Here is a 26,029-nt window from a genome sequence, read left to right on the forward strand (position 1 = left end):
ACTTTTAAAATGCCCCGAAATAACAAATGTAAAACAATTCATACGGGAAAAATAACAGACTAATTATTGAAGAAAATGAGGAATATAAAAACAATTATGATCTACAGCAACAAACGACAACCACTGATTCACCAGATCCTGACTTTGAACAAACCCATACAGAATGTGGTATTATCAGTTTAGAGGTGCCAACCCTCCCCTACCTAAGGATTAACTCATCAGACCGATACAAACCAGAAATACATCTAACAAAGGCAAATACGTCCCCCACAATAACAAAAAAAAAAACCCCCGATACTATGAGTACTGATCTGCGATCCGAAAGCTATGAATGGTAACATGTATATAAAGATTATATTTAGTTTAGCCTTAATAATTTACTGATAACAAAACAGAGAGAGAGGTTATTCAAAAAACCTTTTACATTTCCATTATTTACTACATCATTTATATGAATTAGACAAAATTCACAACATTATACAAGAGATACAATTATGAAGTATACACTTTTTATGAATTAACTTTCAGTCTTTCAGTTTTTTGCAGACATGTTCTTTTTATCATCTCCCAGCTTAATCTAAAATATAATGAATGTTTTTTTAAAGTACTTTTATCTTTTACTCATTGCAAACTATCTAATCTAATATGATTCATTTAATTCCTTTTAGCAAACAAATATTTAAACATTATATTTGTTTAAGATCGTTATGTAGAAATTTTAGTGAAAGTTTAAAGGCGAATGATTCACAAGGAACATTCAAACTCGTAAGTCGACCAAAAAATAAAAATATGCCTTGAAAATGAACAAACGGACCTAGCACATTATACAAAACGCAACATAGAAACAGGTGGTTTCATTGGAAAAGATGGAACGGTAACGCAAATTTGTTACCATGAGTTGTATTTTGTAATCGATATTGCAGTTATGAATATCGATAAACTGTTGCCCTAGTTTAAAGTTCTAAGAAATGTCAAACCTCATTTGCACGAAGTATAATGTTAATTACACAACATTTGACGCTTTTTAACATTTTTTTGATGTCAATGTTATGTTCTTGGAAATTATAACATAATTATTTTTAAAAAATTCGTTTGTCAAAAACGGTGGCAGACTAGTGCGTGTACATATCCTGTATCAAAACTGCTTTCCTATCGTTTTATTATTAACAACATTTTGTTTATTCAATAAAACATATTTTAACCTCCCTTTCATTATTCTGTGTATAAAACAAATTCCACCAGTTTTTACATAACTTATAACATAATTTGTATTCAATGTTCATCTTTTCCTCAATTGATTTAACATTCAAACTGAATTGTACAGTCAAAATACGCATTATGCTTGGTACCTTTGGTGACTTGTTTTTAAATAACAAGTCTGAAATGAATGAAACTTATGCACCACTTTGTAATTTGACAATATCGAACAATTATTTACAAACCTTTCCTGCGGATGGACTTTTCTGTCTTATTACTTGGATTCTCTTGAATCATTCTTTGAAAATATATTTGGTATCTGCAATGTTAGTAAGGGTTCTTCATATGGTCAATTTAAAACGGTAAATTTCCGTTGCAGTCGGATTCGTCTAAGTTTATATGAAAAGGGCACTTTCTATATTGAATTGTGATTATTATTTATATAATATATATTGGGGTTCGTGTTGTTTATTCTTTAGTTTTCTATATTGTGTCATGTGTACTATTGTTTTTCTGTTTGTCTTTTTCATTTTTAGCCATGGCGTTGTCAGTTTGTTTTAGATTTATGAGTTTGACTGTCCCTTTGGTATCTTTCGTCCCTCTTTTATATACAAATTGTAAAGAAATAAAAGCAAAGGATACATGTTTAATAATATTACTTCCCTGCTGCTGTCAAACGATTCTTAATGTAACTGTAGTTAGATATTTTGGCATGTTTGCAATATGTTTGGTGTTAATATTGCATGGATAAAGTGTTTTATAGCGAGAACAAACGTACACAATGCCATTCTGCGAAAGATCTGAGGATCAATAAATAAGATTTTGTTTTTTTTCTTATTTGATTACATAATGATGGTCTTATGATTTTGAACACAATATTTATATTTTATAGATTAAAGCCTGGTTTCTTTAATTAGTGTTTTTCAATCAAAATTCTCAGTAGAATTCAATAATCGTTATGTACACTCTACAAATATAATATCAATTCAAATATGAACTAAGACTTGAACGTATAGATTTAGTTATCAAATGTACCAGGATTTAAATGTATCAAATACGAATATATACTGCTATCATTAGGTCGATACATCCAATGGTATATGTACTGCTACTTCCAGAGAATATCACCATCTCTGTATCCAGTGCTTCGGTGCTGATACGAAAGTACATATATTGTTCGATTTTTGTTACAGAATATAATTCGATTACATTTGTGTTGTTACAGAATATATTTCGATAAGACTTTGAATAAAGGACTTTATCTCTCTCAAGCATATCTCTAATTCTTTGTCCTGATGTATGCTTTATTTTGCTTATCTTTTTTGTTTTTGATCGGTTATTCAACGTTTATATCAGATTTTGGTACTTTCTAATTTTTTGGCTTCGAACTGACTTGAGTTCTACGCCCTCAAGCGGCCTATAGCGTACTGTAGCAATCGGAGATTAGTAAGATAATTGGAATAACACAAGTAACATTATTCGGACGAGCTCTTAACAACATGGAAGGGACATCAATTTTCGAAATGCTTATTTGGTACGTAAAACAAATGTATTAAGATATAATTTTTCGTTTCAAGTATATATTTGAATCACAAATGTGCTAGTTATTGACATTTTTACCTATTATGTCTGTTTGTTTTGTTCACACATCGTTGTCAATATAATCGAATTATATGCGACTGTCCTACAAGTGAGAGGTTTATCTAGCTATAAAACCAGGTTTAATCTACCATTTTCTACATACATACAAATGCTTGTACCAAGTTAAGAATATAACAGCTGTTACCCATTCGTTTGATGTGTTTGAGCATTTGATTTTGTCATTGATTTGGAACTTTCTATTTTGAATTTTCCTCGGAGTTCGATATTTTTGTCAGTTCACTTTTTACAGCAAACATGCTTCATCTTTCGGCATAAATAATTATATCATTCTTTTGAAGCTAAGTAATTCTGACAGTTTTCACTTCCCTGTCTGTTAATTCGTGTGTAATTGTTTTCCTGGGTTTTTGAAAGCTCTGACATTGCTTTCTTCTTGGTATTTGAAAGTATCAGAAGTGTGAGAACAGAAAAAATAGTAATAAAATATTTAAAAATTATCACGAACTCACGTTGTTCGATCCATTTCGATGATTGTTTTTCCTGTCTTCTTTCTTTGATAAGCTTTTTCAATCTTTACATTGATATCATTTGGATACTGTCTCCACTCGGAGCCCTCTTCATATTCCCAAATGGCACTCACTAATTTACAAATAATACGTTAAAAAGTCACATTGTTAGAGAAGTCACATTTGAAAGTTGATTTAGTAATCAAAGCTACCAGGCTTATAATATTATCTGTCATACGCGCGTTTCATCCACAAGAGACACATAAGTGACTCCTAGATCAAACAAGTACAAAGTAACAGATCATTGAGATTCCAAAATTCCAAAAAGTAGTTCAAAATGTAATGTTATCTATGCCAAGGTCAAGAAAATCCTTAATATTTCGAATAATTCATACTTTTGAGAACAGTTAATTTATGAAAATGACCATATAATTGATATTCATGACAACACCAAAGCGCTGAATAGTGGGCTGATGATAGCCGCGCGGAGAAAACGTCATACAGCAGTGGCATCGACCCAGTGGTGTAAATGGTAATAAGAGGTAGCAGGATTATAATTTAATACGCCTGACGTGCGTTTCCTTTACATGAGGAAAAAAAATTAAAATATAAGAGGAGAACAACTACACAAAAGAAATAAAACACTTAAGTGCAACACACACAGAAACGAACTATGATATAACAATGATCATTTACCTGATTTGTCACAGGACATTTTAAGAAAAAATAGTGGGTTGAACCGGGTCTTGTGGCTAGCCAAACCTTACGCTTTTATGGCAATGTTAAATATAACATTAAAATGACAACATTACATGACAGGACTACAATGGAAATGAATGGGAGAACATACAGAGCAGAGACACACATAAATAATAGCTTTCAAAAGGTACCTGGCTTATAAAAGATTATCTATCATAGAACAAAGAAATATAATAAAGAAATTATACTGGTCACCAAATGGCGATAAAAAAGCAAAATCATTTTTGTATAGAAAGCTATAAAATCCCACCGAAAGCCTTAATACGTATCGAACGAATGCCTGACAATGAGTGTTGATAACAGAATATCAATATAGGTACAGTTATGTATTTGTTCAACTCTTGACATAAAATAAATTACAACAATCGTGGTTTTATAAGCATTATTACCTGTTGCATCAGAATATATCGGAATGACGTAATCATTTGGTTCTTGTGTGGCATTGTCTCTGGTTGGTCGGAATCTTGGTCGAAATGATTCAGGTTCTGATTCACTGTCCGAGGTGTGTGGATATTCAGATTGGTGTTCATTCATTTTACTCCTACTCCTAACAGGTGCACCACTTCAACGAAAAGCCAATGATTTGTTTTTAGTTTATTCTTAAATGGAAATTAATGTTACATAACGGGTTGTATTGATCTTACTACAAGGTACAGCAGATGATTTTGAAATTGTTTACAATAACATTTGTTTAAGACATCAAAGGAACAAATAAATAAAATTATCTTAACAAACAAATACATAACATAATAAAATCACCATTTACACACAAAAATAACTGTTTAAGCTTTTATCTGAATTTGATCACGTATTGTTTTCTTCTTTAAGAAATATAATTTAATTATTCAGTATTCACAAAAATATAACATTTAGAACTGAATAAAAACAATAAATGAATAAGAAAATAAATTTACATGAAAACAAAATTTTATGACAAAAGACTTGATTTAAGCTCCCAATATGTGAACTTCCTATTTCTATGTGGCAACATTCAAGCAGCGCCTGCATACATAGTATATAACTCCCAAATGAAACGCTATTCCCCAGTTCCATATGGTGTAGTTGAAATCATACCTTCGTAAATTTTACGGCTTCATCACGAGTTGGTTAACCGTTTTAAAATTCAATTCACAGTTGATAGCAGATATGTTACTAATGTAGTAACTACTCTTCCGTCCATATTTAACGAATGTGACCTACCGACCTACCTTGTGATAATTTGATTACCCTATTGGAGCACTTGAAATCATCTCGGTTTTTGGCGGGATTCGTATTGCTTAGTCTTCATTTTTTATGATGTGTTTTGTTTACTACGGGTTGTCTCTTTGTGTTTTTTTCTTTTTTTGGCAAGACGTTGTCAGTTTATTTTCGACATATGATTGTCTCTGCGTGATATCTTTCGCTTCTCTTTGAACAAAATATACACTTGTTCACTATACGAGAATGTGATCAATTTCACTCTGCAATACATTTTTTTCAATAAACAACTACATTGTGAAATTTGATCCATTTCATTTTTGTTATTCCTCATTTCAATGGTTAACTTCCAGTGATTTTTTTTCCCTATATGCAGTGACATGTTGTGTGAAATTTTGTGTGGGGTACTGGACAGGATTAAACGTTACTCATGCCAAGTGTTTCCTCATTTGAAACAAAGACAAATTCTGCTAAATACTTTGAATAGTGCAAATTTAACGGAGAATAATATTGGAAAAACCATGTTGGTATTACAAATCAAGTTGATCAATTAGGAAACAGATTTATTTTCCAAGAAATCATTCATTAATATTCAGAAACATATTTTTCATGTATATACTTTAATACTCACTGTACTTTTATTTCAAACCGTCCATTATGTCCCATTTTATATAGTCCTGTTCTTTTAGAATCCCATCTCACCTGCAGAAATAGAAGTTTTACAAAGTCAATATGAAATACCCTTCCACGTAATGCATTTGTTTAAAGGGGTATGCAGCTCTTACTTGCAAATTAGTTCTTGACACTTTCGCTTTTCATCATTTATGTGTTTGATAGTACAAATGTATATTAGTATATATATGACAGTTGTTTATAGTTTGTTAAATTCAATACATTTGGTGAGTGACTCAAACAGACAAAACCGGTCAGAATGACACAACAAAGGATACACAACCAAAACTGTTTAAACATACAACAAAAGCATGCAACACATTTTAAATGATAAAACGTGTTTAGTTGACAGTACATACAGCATATTGACACTTAATAACACACACACACACACACACACACACACACACACACACACACACACACACACACACACACACACACACACACACACACACACACACACACACACATATATATATATATATATATAGCAAAAGTAAATAAACACGATGTACAGAATGTATATAATAAAAAAAAATTAAATTTGCAAACTTCATTTCACATCAAATAATAACAGTTCGTTATAATATAATATATATATATATATATATCCCTAAACAATACAAATCGAATAAAATATGAATGTAGGCTTTACAAAATGAAAACAACACTAAACATACATATATAATATTTTGAAAAGACGTATCACACGTATTGAAATTAATATCAGACATTGATATTACATTGAACTATGTAAAACACAAATCAAAGCTATGATTACTCACCACAGCCTTTCCTTCTGGTCTCACATCTAAAACAGTCCCTAAACTTCCAACCCCACCATCTTTATTACCAAACTTCCAATCATGTCCTATAACAAAACGAATTGTGACTTTTTTCTGTTAATCTTTCCGTTGTATGTATGAAATTTTAAAATATAAATACACATTTGATTTTTTCGATTGTGGGATGTTATATTTTCAGCAACAGAATAAGGTTTTAAAAATTATACGATAAAATGCACGACAAAACGATGAATAGGGTGATCCTTCATTCAAATTTGTTTGATTTACAATTTAATTGAGTAGATCGTATGGAAAGACACGCAAGGAAAGAAAATATATGTATGGAGATTTCAAGATCAGTAAATGTTTGACCACTTTAAATTGAACGAAAGAAAGTGTCAATGAAAAATGAAAAGAGTCAAGTTAGTAAATGACAAAAGCACGCTTACGGTTCTTGAGTAATTTATGACATCTCACTATCTCATATATAGTTGTCTGTACTTCGGAGTAATTTACACGCAACAAGCTTATAATCACTATAGAATCATGTTCCATGCACAGTAAAATAGCAAAGATTTGACATTAATTTGATGAAAAAAAGTGAAGGAATTGCCAATGAGACACCTCTCCAAAAGATACCGAATGACACAAACAATAACAACTGTTCAACTTACGACCTTCAAAATTCAGTTAAACTCAGACCGCAAAGTCACCTATAAAAGGCCCAAAAATGACAAATGTAAAATAATTCAAACGAGAAAACTAACGTCCTGGTTTATGTTCACAATGATAAACGAAATACAAATATGATATATCACAAAAAACGGCAACCACTGAATAACAGTCTCCTGACTTGGAACTGGCACATACGGATGTGGATGTGGCGAGGTTAACCTGTTGGAAGGCATACCCACACTCACTTAACCAGGGACAAGGGTTTGATAGCATAACATAAAGTGGTAAAAAAATTATCCACTAAATAAAGTATTTTTTCCGTTTTTTTATATAATAAATGTGCCTTATTCGTACCTCTAACAACTCTACAACCAACAGCTATCATCTCATCAACCAGTATTCTAGGTTCATCTACCTTTCTTAGATTGTATGTACTAGTTTCGTCACATTGCATGTAGATATTCGTATCACCATTATCCCAGTGCACTCTTGCTATACCTTTAAACAAGATAAGTAATACGAATGTTGTGTATTTAATTTGATTATGAGCGCGTGTATGCCAAGAAAATATATCTTATGTTATATTTAAAATGATGTTTAATAAGAAAAGAAATTTTTCGTTGTATGTATTTCGTTACTTTTGTGTACACAAAGCTCTTTGGCTTCGTACTTTTTTTCTTAGGAAGAAAGATAAGAAGTTAGCAATATCCATTAACTCTACTTTCCGCTATATAGATGATGTTCTTTCACAAAATAATTCAAAATTTGGTGACTATGTGGAACACATCTATCCCATCGAACTAGAGATAAAGGATACTACAGATACAGTTAAGTCGACCTCATATCGGGACTTACATCTAGAAATTGACAATGAGGGTCGGTTGAAAACAAAACTTTACGACAAAAGAGATGATTTCAACTTTCCAATTGTGAACTTTCCATTTCTAAGTAGCAACATTCCAGCAGCACCTGCATACGGGGTATATATCTCCCAATTGATACGATAATCCCGTGCTTGCATTTCCTATCATGATTTTCTAGATAGAGAGTTGCTGCTCACAAGGAAACGATTTAACCAAGAGTTCCAAATGGTGAAGTTGAAATCATCCCTTCGTAAATTTTACGGACGCTTTCACGAGTTGGTTGACCGTTATGAAATAACCGTTTCACAAATGATATCGGATATGTTCCTTACGTCCTAACTACAATCCCCTCCCCTTTCATGAATGTGCCCTACCGAATTAGACTATTTACCGGATTTGTTATCACATTAGCAACACGACGGGTGCAACATGTGGAGCAGGATCTGCTTACACGTCCGGGGCACCTGAGATCACCACTTGTTTTTGGTGGGGTTCGTGTTGTTTATACTTTAGTTTTCTATGTTGTGTCATGTGTACTATTGTTTTTCTGTTTGTCTTTTTTTATTTTTAGCCATGGCGTTATCAGTTTGTTTTAGATTTATGAGTTTGACTGTCCCTTTTGTATCTTTCGTCCCTCTTTTATTTTAACCTTTTAACGTTTACTTTTCGTAGGTTTTACATTGTTTTGTGACTAGACACAAAACAAACTCAAAACAATTTAAAATACTAAATATCATTATTAAACGTATCATTCTATAACTTGAAATGTACATATTAGACACTACTATTTGTCCTTCAGAATATATTTCATTGAAACATATTTTGGTAGTTTTTAATTAATATTTCGTTAATCATCAATTCAACTATATACAGATGTGTTATATCATCAAAGCTATTACACTAGTAATTGTACTCATTTCAAATATACATAGATTTCCTTTATTTTGTTGGGGCAACATTGAAATTGCATTACTAGTTATTCAAGATGTATTGCCTAAAAATTTGTACGAGTTGATAATATAAGATGTAACCATGTAAGAAAGATAAAGAAGTCTGAGTAGAAACGTATAATATATGTCTGATCCAATCAAAAAGGACTGCACAAAAATATATGTAAGCAATGTTTACAAATTTAAATTGAAGAAAAATCAGTAGTACATAGACTGTAAGCTTGAGATTAATTGGTAATCAAAAGTCTGCTTAGAGTATTTTTTTTTTAATAATTGATAATTTCTTTACAATATATTACACATTATTGTAAACAACTGAATATATACCAAAGAAAATTCTTGAAAAAAAGCCGATAGTCCTGACAAAATGATCCTGTCAAGATAATTTATACAAGATTCGTTTGACCCTGATTTATTAATACCATGAACCAATCAAACATTCCTGCATATATCAAGATTTAAGTACCTGATTGTCTATTTACATGCACATTTCTTAACTTAACTGTTTGTATTTTTATAAATGTAATGATTCACATGCTTACGGTATTACATTCTAAAAGCCATTATATTAAATATGTGTTCGAGTAACCGACTTATAGAAAACCAATACAAATACTATGTACATGTTCGTACCATGGGATTGTTGTCCAATGACGGTTCCAGCCATTTGCTTATCCTGATTACCGTAATGCCAGTCAGGCCCACGCCGTACTCGATCACCAAGTTGTAAAGACCTACTGGTAAGTTCAGTGAAGTTACCTCTTTTATTTTCTACGCTAAGTGGATTTGCAAATTCAAGTACCATATCTAGGCAGTCGTTCTATACCAATGTTTGTATAAATGACAAAAACAATCAATTAAAAAAACTTGCGAATAAACAAATTTTTACTATAGAATATTTGCTGTAAAAACATGTAAATTTTGCATGATTTTTTGAGGATTTCAAAATTTTAACCTCAGCTAGGGACTCCTTAGAGCTTGAATTTCATACTTCTCAAAAATTAAAATAGTATGCAAAAACTCACAACAAAGAACACATTTACTATTAAAAGTAATTTTAGTCACCAGCCCAGGTGTTAACACTCATTTGTTGACATAAATTATCATTGATAGTTCGTTTCTGTGTGTTACAATTTAACGTTGTGTTTCCGTTGTGTCGTTTGTTTTCTTTTATTTTTGAGTGTGAATTCACATTACTATAAGACGTGGAACGGTACTTATTTATTCCAAAATTCATGTATCTGGTTTTGATGTTATATTTGTTATTCTCAAAGGATTTTGTCTAATGCTTAGTCCGGTTCTGTGTTTGTGTGAGTGTGTGTGTGTGTGTGTGTGTTACATTTTAATGTTGTGTCGTTGTTCTCTTATATTTAATGCGTTTCCTTTTGTTTGTTACCCCGATTTTGTTTTTTGTCCATGGATTTATGAGTTTTGAACAGCGGTATACTACTGTTGCCTTTATATTCGGTAATAACTATGAATAAATTGTTTTCGTATTACTGAGGATTTGTAGCATATGACTCTTTTTATGTTATGGAATGTTTGAGTAGTAAATTGAAGTTTAAAAGTTCTTGAATTATTCCCCTAAGAAATAGACGTTTTTTGTACTGTATAAATTACGTAGTGTGTTCTTACAAGAATTGCATGGTCTCATGTTTCAATTGTTTATACATTGTAATAAAAATTTTCGAAATTAGTCGAAATCAACTTACATACGGATCATCACTACCTGACTCTTCTTTTATTTGTTGTTTTATTAATTCTTTGCTCTGGTTTAATGAATGCATAATTTTGGGAGCTATTCTGGAAGCTAGAATCTGAAGGAAAACACAGAAAGTTAAAAACAAAACAAAAAAATACTAGTAACATCAAAGAAAACCCCCCTACAAGAAAATATAACATACATGAATTTATGATAACTATAAAAAGGGGCGAATGTGACTTCAAAAGGGAGAATCAAATCTCGTAGGTCAATCAGAGGACAATAAAATAACTCCAAAAATAAAACAACCACCCTACAACGACTTAAAAACTTGGAACAATCTTCAAACTGTTAAACAAAGAACTAAAGGGTAATCAGAATATCCTCCACATGTGGCACCCGTTGTGGTACTGTTATCAGGACTCGCGACAATGGTATAGACAGTGATTCACTATTTTCATACATTTATCATACAAAATAGTGTCTGAGTATTATTGATTACACGACGTGTTGTTGTATCTATATAAGCATCAGCACTAATAGCATACCGAAAAGCAGCGGTCGTAGACATTACATGTTTTAATAAAAGAGGGACGAAAGATACCAAAGGGACAGTCAAACTCATAAATCCAAAACAAACTGACAACGCCATGGCTAAAAAAGAAAAAGACAAACAGAAAAACAATAGTACACACGACACAACATAGAAAACTAAAGAATAAACAACACGAACCCCACCAAAAACTAGGGGTGATCTCAGGTGCTCCGGAAGGGTAAGCAGATCCTGCTCCACATGTGGCACCCATCGTGTTGCTTATGTGATTACAAATCCGGTAAATAGTCTAATTCGGTAGGTCATATTCATGAAAGGGAAGTGGATTGTAGTTACGACGTAAGGAACATATCCGATATCATTTGTGAAACGGTTATTCCATAACGGTCAACCAACTCGTGATGGCGTCCGTAAAATTTACAAAGGGATGATTTCAACTTCACCATTTGGAACTCTTGGTTTAATAGCTTCCTTGTGAGCAGCAAACCTCTATCAAGAAAATCATGATAGGAAATGCAAGCACGGGAATATCGTATCAATTGGGAGATATATACCCCGTATGCAGGTGCTGCTGGAATGTTGCTACTGAGAAATGGAAAGTTCACAATTGGAAAGCTGAAATCATCTCTTTTGTCGTAAAGTTTTGTTTTCAACCGACCCTCATTGTCAATTTCTAGATGTAAGTCAAGATATGAAGCCGACTTAACTGTATCTGTAAAGTGATCCCAGGAAATTTGATATCAATCGGAACTTTTAAATCAACGTGTTTTATTGTAATTTTTGTATGGCCCTCGTATAAATCAACTATCTTTATCCATTACTACGTCAAACTTTCACTATGCTATATATGTAAAGTAGTACTACATACATTGATATATGTAAAGCGCCTATATACCTTATCGCTATATAACCGCCATTACTGTCCTTCACAAAAGTTCAAGTAAAATGTTGACGTCATAATAGAAAATATCTGCCGCCTCAATGAAAATGTCATTGTTTTATGACGTCAAAAGTTTCAGCGGGACATACTCTCGTGTCAAGCGGAACATGTTTTCAAATAGCGATAAGGTGTATTGTCATTCTTGAACGTACCATGATTTTAGTCATCAATACTAAACGTTGCATTTCTCTGGTATCAACTATTCTCCCGCTCGTTTCCTTAACTACACGTTCCACTATCTGAAATATTCAATACATTTTTTAATGATAAAAAAGGTAATATATCTATATTACTAAAATAACGAAATCCAATTTGTCAGCCGTCATGGGGTAAAAAAGACCAATCAAAGAATTCAACTTTATATATAACTAATATAGGACAATGGTGTAGATTAAAAATTGCACTACTCCAGACCCTTTTGTTTTCCACATAATTATATTGCCAATAATTAACAAGTTCCGGGTCAAATCCGATACCGATACGAATAGTATATTCACCTGTTACCTATTACCTTATCTGTACGTTCCGCATCTGACAGGCGCACCACCAAACGATGTATTTAGGATTTTGTTATATACATGGGTCATAATCACAGGGTTGACACTACTAAATTCAATCATTGTCAAAGTGTTCCCTATTGTAGTATTTTAATCAGTAAGACTTTCAAAGATAACAATACGAATACTAAAAATCTGGACTTAAAATAAGGCGTATAGGTACAGTTTTCAATTTGTTAGCGGGCATGACGTAAAACAGCGAATCAAATAATTCAACTTTATTTATAACTAATATAGAATAATGCTGTTGGTTAAAAAATACTCCATTCCAGGACCTTTTGTTTTCCAAATAATTAATGTTACCAATAATTAATAAGTTCCAGGTCGACGGGTTCACACAGAAAGATTTGAAAGCAGAGAAAACTGTGTATCTCATAATCGGAATCACTTTATCAGATGACAATACCAATACTAAAATAAGGCTTACGAATGGTTATATACTTTAATTCAGTCACGGACCCGCGTTATCCCGGGTGTTTTCTAGTATTTATGAAGTTTACACATCTAGGCCTAGAATGATTTAATTTGCATATGTGTATTTTAATTCTATTGTGCTGTGAAATACATAATGCACGTCTTTCGAAAAATTCATATCTCAAGAGAAAAAAAACGAAATATGTTAATCTAATCTAATTAAAAACCGATCTAGCATCGCTCCCGTTTTCTGATATGTCGCGTAAGAGATCTAACGAAACCGGCTTTGAGGTCACATGTGAGTGAACTAAAAGTTATGAATTTATAATGATATGCAAATGAGTTGACGACATATTAATAAGCCAATCAAAAAAGTTTATGAATCATTTTGACTGACGAATTCGTCGTAAATAAAATTAGTTACATCCCTTTACCGTACGTTAAACTTTCAAGATCGTGGAAGACTCAATTTAATTGGTCGAAAAAGACACACCTACGAGGTCACTCACATGTGACCTTAAAGCGGGTTTTGTTAGATCTCCCACGCGACATATCAGAAACAGGATCGATGAGAGATCGGTTTTTAATTAGATTGATGTTAATCTTAATTATTATGCACAACCATTGGTATGTATTAAAAGGATATATAGTGTATCAATGATCAACTTGAAATCCGTTCATAAACTTAAGGAAAAGGAAAAGGCACAATTTTTGTTCGTCCTTCTTCATCTGAAGAACAAAGATTATATCGGTACATTAAGTTGAAGATAATATTGTATAGATTACAGATACTTACAGCGTTGTGTTGATTTTTTCCAATTTGAACGTAAAATACTTTGGTTTGTAAATCGACAACGGAATGAACAAGTGATTCTACTCCTGCGTGGTTCTAAATTAAAAAACTATATTGTCATATTATTTTACATTACATCTAATAACAATATAACCGAAATTCTTGAAAATTTGTTTATAAGATATGTGATACACGAAAAGATGAGGAAGGCCAAGACATAAACCAAGAAAAGTCGCATTAATCTTGAAATAAATAATACCACAGCTTCAATGCCGTTTGGTATATAAACTGAGCAAAAACAATATTCCAAATAACGAAAAACATTGAAATATGAAGATTACTAACAACAAAACAATAAAAATGTGGCGGGTTTCATAAAATATATTTTACAAATCTGAGCCCTAACCTTTAAAAAACAATTTATCAAAATATTAGCTGACAATTCAAACCATATCAAAAATGTTTTCAAAGGGTGATACTATATACAAAAACGATTTGTGCTATGATTTCCAAATAAAAAAGTACCCTAGTTGAATATGAACGTCTGATTATGATGAACAAGAGTTCACACCCGATTTTTAAAGTAATTCATGTTGCTCAATCATTAGTTTAGTCTATAGTTGTGTATGTCCGTCTTTTTACAGTAAGTATTTGTCACTTGTGAGAGAACTGCAGTCTAAATTTTTCCATTAGTGTCTTCCGGAGATTTGTCTCATTGGAAATCATACCACTTCTTCTTATGTTTATATATAGTGCTTGGTTGAAGGACTGCATTTGTCTGTTTTTCTGTTTGTCTATTTTTTTTTCAAGAAATTGTCTTTTCTTCGATCAGCGATGTCCCCGTTGTATCTTCTCCCTTTAATTACAAATAACAAATACTTTAGCACTTATAATAATGCGTTATGTGTCACTGATTTGTGTAAAAGGATTATACAATAAGCTATGCTTTGAGTCAAACCGTTTAAATAAATGAAATATGTGGAATTTTTATTGTTAGAAGCCTTTTGGTGACGTATATGGTGGTATTTCATTTGGCTTTCTATGATTTGTGAAATTTGAAATCGTGGTAAACAAAGAAAAAAAAATAAGTCTTACATGTAGATCAATGTCATCAAGTGAAGATCCCACATTAATACCTGTACTAGAGAGAGTCAATGTAATACCGCCGTTTTCAAGCAATGATTTTAAATCAATTCCTCCTTTCGCAAGAGATAAAGGAGAAGAAAAAGATGAAGTTGAATACGACGTGTTTCCATCAGATCCGCTATCCGTAAATATAATCATATGTCCTTGGATTGGAAAATCGCCGATACTTCCACGTGGACCTACAATGGACAAGAACATTGTTTGCTTATTGAATTCAGAAACTCGCGTTTTATTATTAGAAAGTAATAAACAGTTTAGCATATAAAGAAGTGTAATTTCATTATATTTAAACTATCAAAATCTTTTCACTTTCACATGTTTCATAAGATACTGCTATATATTATACTAATATCAGTCTACTTTCACTAATCATTCAAACATTAGGATAAACCGTCACGCATTTTTTTCCAATCCATTTTTCGACTTTGTGAAAAAATAATCTTACTTCAAAAGATAATGGAAACTTGATTTCATTCGACTGCTCCTCATTTGAGGTCATATTAAATGTAATTTAAAGCAAGAATATGAAAAGGTAGTTCTATACATTTCCCCTAAAGTAACGACATGCGATTCCTTAACTTTGAAGCTAAAAGTACCTGTTATAACGCCAGCCATTCCCATAAACAGCCCTCCAACTGCAGGTGCATCACCACATGGCTCAAGCTGATCTGATGAATGTAAAATAGTGCTTTTCTTATATACACATTTGTTACTAATTGTTTTATTAAAAAAACCTTAAAAATTACCCCATGATAATTCATCTATCAAATTACAGATAAGCTACCTTAAAAATGTCAACATATACAATGGTATGTAAAATACGATACCCCAGATATGAAATATAGGAATCTGCAGTGCGTATCAATGAATATGCACTCAAACAATACATACCAACTTGATCCCTTGAACGGTGGCAAAATAAAACAAAATCTTGATAAAAAAAATCGTGATTTTCAAGTTTAGTAGAAAACAAAGAAATTATGGTATGTAATGGATAATTGAAGAAAAATATGAATTATGGTTTTTGCCAGTCTTTATGGTCTTTAATTTACCCTTTCTATGGTCTGACGTGTATTTGTGTGTCTAAAATAGCCAAATATAGTTCTTTATTAGATATTATTGGCTTTGAAATTGCTGTCTGAAACTGCGAGTATTCTCAAATCTAGCCATTTCAACTTATTTGTACAGTTCTTTTATTGTTAACATCCACTTCAATGTGGTGAATAGCTGTCTTATTAACATCATACAACGTCTCCTTATTTGTTTATGAAACACACAAGTACAATTAATTTAGTTCAGGGGTATGGAAAATAAATGACAGACTTTCTTATACTTTGTCAACAATATTTACTATGCTTTTTAAAAAGATATAATAAAATGTATTGGTCACCACGCTAATTTTCAGGGTACGAGTCGTTTAAAATTGCAAAAATTGGCTTAGATTGTTCATGAAAAAGCACATGTGTGTTTATAAAAAGAAATCTATGAGATAGAATGTTGAAATACAATATGAGAAGATAGTTGTTATAATATATTTTAAGACAATAAAAAAAAATGGCGTCACTGAACTTGTTTTCTTGCTACAAGTAAAAGTAAAAAAAAAAATAAATTCCTATATGTCCAATATCAATTTTATATTAAAAGAGTGATAAAATTGAGAATGGAAATGGGGAATGTACCAAAGAGACAACAACCCGACCACAGAAAAGACAACAGCAGAAGGTCACCAACAGGTCTTCAATGCAGCGAGAAATTCCCGCACCCGGAGGCGTCCTTCAGCTGGCCCCTAAACAAATGTATATATACAAGTTCAGTGATAATAAACGCCATACTAAACTCTCTACTTAAATGGCCACTTGGTTGTTGTCTCTTTGACACATTCCCCATTTCCATTCTCAATTTTATTTTTTATATATTAAAAACTATACTAAAAGCACAAATATTTGATATTTGTAAAAAAAAAATCGATAATGCAATGAATAAATAAGTTTTCTTTATATAAAGAAACTGTGTAACCAATATATTGCAAATCTGTGTCTAAATTTGCAGATTTGGGCAAAGAACTAAACCAATTATTTACTGTGATTGTACAATTCAAGATTGCGGTATACCTTTGTACTACCTTAACGGATAATTCTCATGTTGTACTTATGATATTATTATTTTTATGAACCCGCTACAAGCAGGTTCATTATCCATTAAAAGTAAATCATTATTGCATAATGAATTCATGAATTAATACTTTTTACCTATAGACCTCAAAATAAGGTCTAGTTCAGAAGTACACTCATGAATAAGTAGGTTTTTTCCGCCAAATACTGCTAACCCAATATTCTCTTCTAACCCAGTTTCTAACCAAACTTGTCTTACACCTGTAGATGAAATTAAAGCACATGTTATCTAATTTGTAAAACTGTTATATACATTAACCTATAATGACCAAGCAGACAAAAGACATGAAAAACGTTTTAAATAAAAACAAATTGTTTCCATATCATTCCATTATAGTTCAACTCCCAAACAGGCGATGCTATAGTATTGGAATTCTGAAGTATACAAAAGTATGATTATAAATCAGAAAGCAAACTTATGTTTAACAAGTTCTAATAAACAATAATGCACAACTGGATACTTTTTTCACGCTTTGTATGCTAAAGCTGTATAATTTTTTGGTTGTAGGTTTTTACTAAAGTTAACATTAGTGCATCTTTTTCTGTTGAATGATTTTGCTTCTCTTTTGTTTTTGGCATTATCATTATACATTGTTATAGTTCTCTGTTCCAACAACAGGTTTAAACTATTAAAGTGTTTTACCAGAATAAATTTTAACAATGAGTTATGTTAGACCTAATGAACTTCCAGTATTTTTTTGTTAGATTATTGGTTGATTTCATTTTTCTAAGTTATGATGTAAACATGAAAAAATCTGTAATGAAGGTTTCGTGTCCAATTAATATTTGATTTGCCATTCTAAAACAAGTATCTATATGTAAGTACAGTACCTTCTACATACTCCAGTGCTGCTTCTTTCATTACTTTAAACTTGCGGCCTCTCAGACGTTCTGATATATCTAATACCAATGTGACATACCGCACACCAGTACGCCTTACTGTACCGGATCGAAGTCTGTATCTAGCTGAAAGTAGTGAACAATATTTTTGAATCCATTCATAAATTCATTCAATAAAAGCATGTATAACCTGCAACAAAGGTGAAGACACATATCAACTAAAATTTATCGACACAATTGTCTGTTTGGTGAATTATTCATTCAAATTATTATTTGTAATGATCATGGATACAATTTTATTTCGTTCTTACCATGCTCACAAACTTGATTATAGTGTTTTATCCAATCATGTATGGTCTTTGGTTGACCGGTAGTATCTATGCCTATTGAAAAACAGAAAAATAACTATTATTAATGATATCTGATTACATTAAACCATCTCTAAGAGATACGTTTAAAATTGTAAAACTAAGCGCGTAACCTTTACTGATTCGATTATATTATATATTTGACACGGAATGTTTAGTTTATTAAACTGGTTCTATGATTGATTGAAATACCAGGCTTTATTCTATTGTGAAACAAGTCATTCCACCATCTTGAATGCGCCATAGCAAAGTTATTTACTTCACATGACCAGTGAAAAAAAAGTTTTACGATCCACTAGAAAGATTGAGCCCTTTTCAATAACCAATCCATTTGCCTCCCGTTCTCCACAAATTTCTATTGTCTCAGAATTCAAATTGGCACCAATTGAAGCATTCGACGGATGGCATACATAAATAAGAACTACCTAACATTCTAGTAGACGTCCTTTAGAACGAAAGAGCAGATATCTAAGGATAATTCAGATCCTTTATTTATTTCAGACATGTCAGTTGTATTCTTAGTAATTTCTTTTCAAATGAATTTTATTCTTTATTTGATAATCATAATGAAGCACCATCCGATTTAATTAAACAGTAATGCAGATAAGTATTTACAGTTTTAATGAACATACGGGATGAATATCAATTCAATCGGAAAGCAACGAAATAGTTCCTAAAACCGGATATTTTTATGTATACATACCCATAGTAGAATTATTGGCAGTATCAACATTTGAAAATCCTGTATTCCGCCGTCGTCTATTGTCAGCAGTCCTGTAATTGTAATTCGATAGTGAATAATAAAAACAACACATGAAATGAACGCAACAAAAACAATATTTCGAACTTCGGTAATAAATTTGCTACTTTTGACAAAAAAGTCAAAGCCTTCCAATTTTTGTTCATTGTTTCACATGCAACAACTATAGACGTTTCTGTTAGTTATTATTGATATGAGTGAATAATATCTGAAACTTAAAAAAAAACAACAACTAAAAACTTTTAGCCGTTTGCTTTTGATAGAAAAAGGATTTTCAGAGGGGAAGATAGCATGGGATTTCAGACATTGATTTGATTAGAATTCATAATTAGGCATATAATTAGTCACAGGTATTACACCTGATCATGATAAAACGGTATAAGGAATTATTTCCAATCGATTCAAAGATCGGGAAACATATCCGATATCATCCGTGAAACGGTTATTCCATTACGGTCACCCAACTCATGGTTAGAATCTATATTGGGGCATCAGTCACAGGTACTACATCTACCGAATAAGACTATTTACCGGTTTTGTTATAACATGAGCAACACGACGGGTGCCACATGTGTATCAGGATCTGCATACCCATCCGGAGCACCTGAGATCGCCCCAAGTTTATGGTGGGGTTGGTGTTGCTTTGTCTTTTTTTTCGTGAAATCATTTGCAGCAGTCCAAACATAAACCATATAACGCTTTCTGAAATATTGAACGATACCTTTTAGGGTTTTGAAATGTTGTTTCAATTCATTTAAAACAGATGAGTTTGTGATCTTTGAATCGATTGAAAAAAAGGAATGTACAATTACTAATGTCCAATTCTATCCCGCATAATCTCAATTACGTTATTTATGAGTCAAGTATACTAAAAGTCAAACGACGAGAAACCCTAAACACAGGTCACCCTATGGCTTTCACAATTTTTCGAAAAGTCATACTGTTAGGGAATCTGTAAAAGACACCAGGAACATGAACATCTTAATCCTTGTACCTTTGAAAACTATTTACACCACAGGGTCGATGCCACTGCTGGTGGACGTTTCGTTCCTGAGGGTATCACAAGCCCAGTGGTTAACATTTCAGTGTTGACATGAATATCAATAATGTGGTCATTTTTATAAATTTCCTGTTGACAAAATTTAGATTTTGTCTAAAAACTAAGGATTTTCTTATCCAAGGCATAGATTACCTTAGCCGTATTGGGCACAACTTTTTGGAATTTTGGATCCTCAATGCTCTTAAACTTTGTACTTGTTTGGCTTTATAATTATTTTGATATGAGCGTCACTGATGAGTCTGATGTAGACGAAACGCGCGTCTGGCGTACTAAATCATAATCCTGGTACCTTTGATAACTACTTTATCAAGTCATGCCTTACCGATCAGCTGACATCCAAAACATCAAATACACCCAATATATTCATATTTAACCATTGATGTGTACTAAAAGCATTTGAAGAACGTCGTATAAGAATTGAAAACAAAATCAGAATTTACCATATGTGTATATGTGAGGTATCCTTAAAGGTCAGGTTTACTCAATTTAATATATTAATCTTAAAAGGTGTAATACCACCAAATCATGGTACGTCACATCCGGTTGTATACGAAAGCAGGTCTAAAAAAATATTCCCTTGAATTTGACAGTTGTAGGTAATTAATCCTACATTTTATTGCAGTAAAAACATTTCTGTGTCATAAACATATGTCTTGGGTATTTCAAAACATCATTTTTTTTTATTTGGGATTTCTATAGAAAATTTTGTAATCTTGAGGTTACATGGTGACTAAACCTTGTAAATTAAGGGGAGGAATTTGATAGGTTAACTTCCAATGATGGTTATTTTCTTATATGCAATGAAATGTTATGTGAAATTTTTTCTGTAGTACAGGACAGGATAAAACTTTACTCATGCCAAGTATTTCTTTATTTGAAACAAAAATAAATTCTGCACATTTTTTTGAAAAGTGCAAATTTAACAAAGACTAATAGGGGAAAATCAATGGTGGTATTACACCTATTAAAGGCAGCTAATAATAAATAAACAATAATACATGTAGCTCGCTTTACAGACTTTAGGGCATGGGATAGAGGTGAATTACTTTTTTTTCAATTTCAAACATTTAAGGTGGTACCTAACACTACAGGGAGATAACTCTGTAAAGTCAGCTAAACGTTTTAATTACGTTGTGTTGTAAAAGGAATATTAAGCTTCTCAATGATCAAAGCTGAAAACGGTTGGTTCAAAAAATTTTAATTTTTATATTTTTATTAAAGTCTCAAAGTAAATACTTTGACAAAATCTTATGAAAATTAAACGAGCCAAATTAATTTTAGTGGAAGTGTTGGGTACCACCTTAAAAAATTATCATATATTCATGAAAATAAATTGTTGACTTTCTAATATTAAAATTACGCTAGACTTTCAAATCTTTGTTATTTAAATTGAATGTTTTTAATACTAGTATAACAAAAAAAAAAAAAAAAAAGGTCACAAGTCTTTGAAATTTATATTTACCTTTTGTGTGAGTGAAATTGTGATCTTGCATCTGTAAAATCTGAATGTTGTTGTTGGATATTAGGCTTATTTGTTACAGATTTCTTGACATCAGATACTGGAGAACAATTTGTAACTTCAAAGCCTTTACTATGGAAACTTAAACGATTATCATAGTGCCATTCTGTTGACAAACTTTTAAAACCCAAATCGTTTCTACGTATTTTACCATTTGATTTTGACAAAGTTTGAATATGGGCAGCTTCATCAGTTTCGTCTACTTTTTCACTATTTAAACCAAGTTTGTCAATGTGACTGTTTGTATCTGTTATATCGGATCCTGATTTATTGTTATATCGAAAGGCGATCTTTTGGGATGGAGTATCGACGTCTAAGTTATCATCTTCACATTGATCACAATCTACAGGACGGATATATTCAATACTTTCGTCAGTGGTATTTGTTTCAAATTGTCTGTATTTTTCTACATTATTTGATGGACAGGATGTACCTATTTCGGGTAATGGAATGCATTTATCAATTGGGAAACCATCTGTGTTACCACTTAATGTTGAAGAGACTGAAACAATGTCAAGTCTATCTTTTGCATCTTCCGATTTCTTGCCATAAGCAATAATCCGTTCAATATAGCTATCTTTAATATGTCTCACTGCTTCGGTTATACTATTCACATCTTCAGACAAAGTAAATACCAATTCTTTAATTTCCTTTAGTTTTGTAGACTTAAGTTCACTGTGTGTCGCCAATGAATCTACAACCTTTGCAACATCTACATATAGAGAAAGATATGTATCAATCAGTTTAAATTTTCACAATAATTCTTGTAGTATGTTTAGTACTGTGACCTTGTTAGCGTTCTGTAAGTCTATAGTACGTTTAATTTGTTATCAATTTTAAAGTGTGTGTTATCCATTAAACCGTTATATAGAATGAAGTGTAAAACGCCTTTGTAACTTATGATTGTGGAAACAATTGTGTTTTTAACCCCCAGCTTAATTATTCATCATCTTCTTTGTCCTATAAGCACAGTATACGTAATAGTAATCATTTATACGACCTAGTTCATTCACCAACCGTAGGTGCTGGTGTTCTTTCAAAGTTAAATCGAACTTTCCTGAATTTAACCGCAGTGACGTCCAAACTTTCAAAAGGTTACACTTATTCACTTAGTCTTAATCGTAGGTGTTTTTGGTAAATCAATGCAACACGATGTGAGTATAAAACATGCAACTTTTAAAAGAGGGACGAAAGATACCAAAGGGACAGTCAAACTCATAAATCTAAAACAAACTGACATGGCTAAAATGAAAAGGACAAACAAACAACAGCACACACGACACAACATAGAAAACTAAAGAATAAACAACACAAACCCCACCGAAAAACTAGGGGTGATCTCAGGTGCTCCGGAAAGGTAAGCAGATCCTGCTCCATAATGTGGCACCCGTCGTGTTGCTTATGTGATAACAAATCCGATAAATAGTCTAATTCGATAGGCCACATTCATGAAAGGGAAGTGGATTGTTGTTACGACGTAAGGAACATATCCGATATCATTTGTGAAACGGTTATTCCATAACGGTCAACCCACTCGTGATGGCGTCCGAAGGGATGATTTCAACTTTACCATTTGGAACTCTTGATTTAATAGCTTCCTTGTGAGCAGAACCCTCTATTAAGAAAAACATGATAGGAAATGCAATCACGGGAATATCGTATCAATTGGGAGATATATACCCCGTATGCAGGTGCTACTGGAATGTTGCTACTTAGAAATGGAAAGTTCACAATTGAAAAGCTGAAATCATCTCTTTTGTCGTAAAGTTTTGCTTTCAACCGACCCTCATTATCAATTTCTAGATGTAAGTCAAGATATGAGGCAGATTTAACTGTATTAAAAAGGTAGAATACCGGATATTTTCAAATTTTCGTTTGAATAAGAGTATAATCATTTTGCTTGATTATGCCAGTTTTTAATACATTATCAACCTGTAAGTTTGATTCTTTCTTCGGCAAGTGAATGATTTCGCTCTCGATTTTTTTTTCATTTTTTATAAATACACCTTGTGCGCACTCTATCCAGGACGTATTAATGTGTCTGGAATGTATTCTGATACTATGTAAGTGTATCTCTAGTCATAGATTACTAGGTTTTGAAATCACCAATGTGCTCGCTTTTGGATTCCCATTTTTCATGTTATAAAGAAATTTGAATACATAATCATTTCTTAAAATCAAGTTTTGTTTTGTCACAGTAAAACTCAGTTTAAAAAACGTTCAGGTCCGATGTAAGAAAAAGATGACAGAAGAAACTAAGCAAAATGACAATGATAACATAAATTAACAAAATACAAATAGGAGTTTAATGACAGCTGGTTTTACATTGTACTGTACTAGTTCATTAGATAATGTTTACCATGCTAAACATGTGTAAACAACAATGTTAAGTTCTTTTTTAAAAGAATGAAAGGTTTAGGGTAATCAGCAACACAACGTCAGAGAAATGAGTAAACAAAGATACTGAATATACTGCCTATAAATAATTACCTACTTTCAAATTGCTTTTCGATTTCCTCTGTATCTTTTTTGCGGCTGCAAATGAGAAATAAATACATGTCCTTGTAAGCATGAAAGCAAGACAATTTATCTTATTTTTTGTTTTTCGGTTTTGAGATAATTGCCGAATAAAGTATTCTGTTGGATTACATGCAGTTCAATGCATATTCCTAGCACTAGAAAACATATTGCAGCCTGGTGATCAAGCGATAGTCTCTAAATTGTCCTTTTATACGCAGTGTCAATTATAAAAACGAATAAACAATATTTAAAATAGTGCAATTCCGGAAAGTCTAACAGCAATTTTATAAAATATAACACAACTATAAAGTAAGCAAATTTGAGTCAGAAGTTAAATAAATTCACACTTAAGCGCTTTTCTGTGTTTATCGTCATCATGCACGATCAATGCCGACTATTTGCTGACAAGAATGTATCAGAACCAAAACAGTCGAATAATTATCAATGGTACCAGGATTATAATTTAGTACGCCAGACGCATGTTTCGTCTACATAAGACTCATCAGTGACGCTCATATCAAAACTATATGGCCAAAAGTTGACATAAAAATAACAACATCCATATACGTGTACTTTGCCTAAAAGAGTTGAAACAGATTCGTTTAAAATCATATCAGAACCGAAGTAATTTCAACTGAGCTAATGATTAGCCTTTATATATTTTCTGTATTCCCTTTTTGCACTGTGACGTGAATTTAGCTCCAATTTACTCAAACATTACAACATGTGGAAACTATTAGGGTAGATGAGCTTTGAATTGCCCATTAAAATGTTGATCGTTTTAAGAAAACAGGTTTTATACAATCACTCCGGATCACTTCGTTCTCCTTGTTTATTATAATAAGTAATATAGTTTGTATATGATTGATCAAATTGAATGCTACTTTTGTTTTTATAAATAACTGTAACTGCCGTGGCTAAGGTCGACATTTTTTGTAGTTATTTTCACGAATGACCATCACTTCATTGTTGAATGTAAATGTATCAGTGTCATGTAGATTTTTCTACAAGCCATTCAAATCGATTCTGATGTATTTGTCTGCATGCAGTTCCTGTTTCGCAGCATTTAACATCAAGTTAAATCACTTTTTGGTTTGTATTGTTCGACAAGCTATAATGTACCACTATATATTTGTCTATTAAGGATTGGTACTTTTTAATGAACTTTTTGAGAAAAAAGAACGAGAAGTTTTAAAGAAGGCAAACAGGTTCACTAATTGTTTTCTCAGACACCGATGATTTTGCCTTAATTCTGATACAGAATTTACTGCTGTTGTCAAATTCAAATTAAATGTATAGAAAAGAGCGGGAAAGAACATCACCAAGAAGTTCAATAAAATGATCTAGCTTTCTTGATCTCTTTTGGTTTTTTTTCACCAACTCGAATGACGATAAGAAGGGTTTGTCAGGAGAGGTTTACAGTTTGTTCTCATATGAATGCCAACAACTCTCTGAAAAATTAACCTCAAGTATTGTGTTG

General features: G+C 32.1%; 1 protein-coding gene across 1 annotated transcript; it reads right to left on the reverse strand.

Annotated features, from left to right (window-relative positions):
• Positions 1 to 418: 418 nt before the first annotated feature.
• On the reverse strand, positions 419 to 24,558 carry LOC143071201 (uncharacterized). Its single transcript, XM_076245366.1, has 19 exons — positions 24,524 to 24,558; positions 21,973 to 22,741; positions 19,394 to 19,464; positions 18,634 to 18,705; positions 18,314 to 18,448; positions 17,561 to 17,683; positions 15,908 to 15,979; positions 15,261 to 15,490; positions 14,169 to 14,261; positions 12,554 to 12,640; positions 10,919 to 11,023; positions 9,840 to 10,026; positions 7,748 to 7,891; positions 6,719 to 6,804; positions 5,890 to 5,960; positions 4,451 to 4,623; positions 3,306 to 3,435; positions 1,443 to 1,516; positions 419 to 577 (listed from the first exon to the last, which is right to left on the reverse strand). Exons 3-19 carry the CDS (start codon positions 19,395 to 19,397, stop codon positions 573 to 575), a joined length of 1,791 nt encoding a protein of 596 aa, XP_076101481.1. The 5' UTR covers positions 19,398 to 19,464; positions 21,973 to 22,741; positions 24,524 to 24,558; the 3' UTR covers positions 419 to 572.
• Positions 24,559 to 26,029: the final 1,471 nt, after the last annotated feature.

This window comes from Mytilus galloprovincialis, chromosome 4 (assembly GCF_965363235.1).
Source record: "Mytilus galloprovincialis chromosome 4, xbMytGall1.hap1.1, whole genome shotgun sequence".
In the NCBI taxonomy this organism is placed as follows: Eukaryota; Metazoa; Mollusca; class Bivalvia; order Mytilida; family Mytilidae; genus Mytilus; species Mytilus galloprovincialis.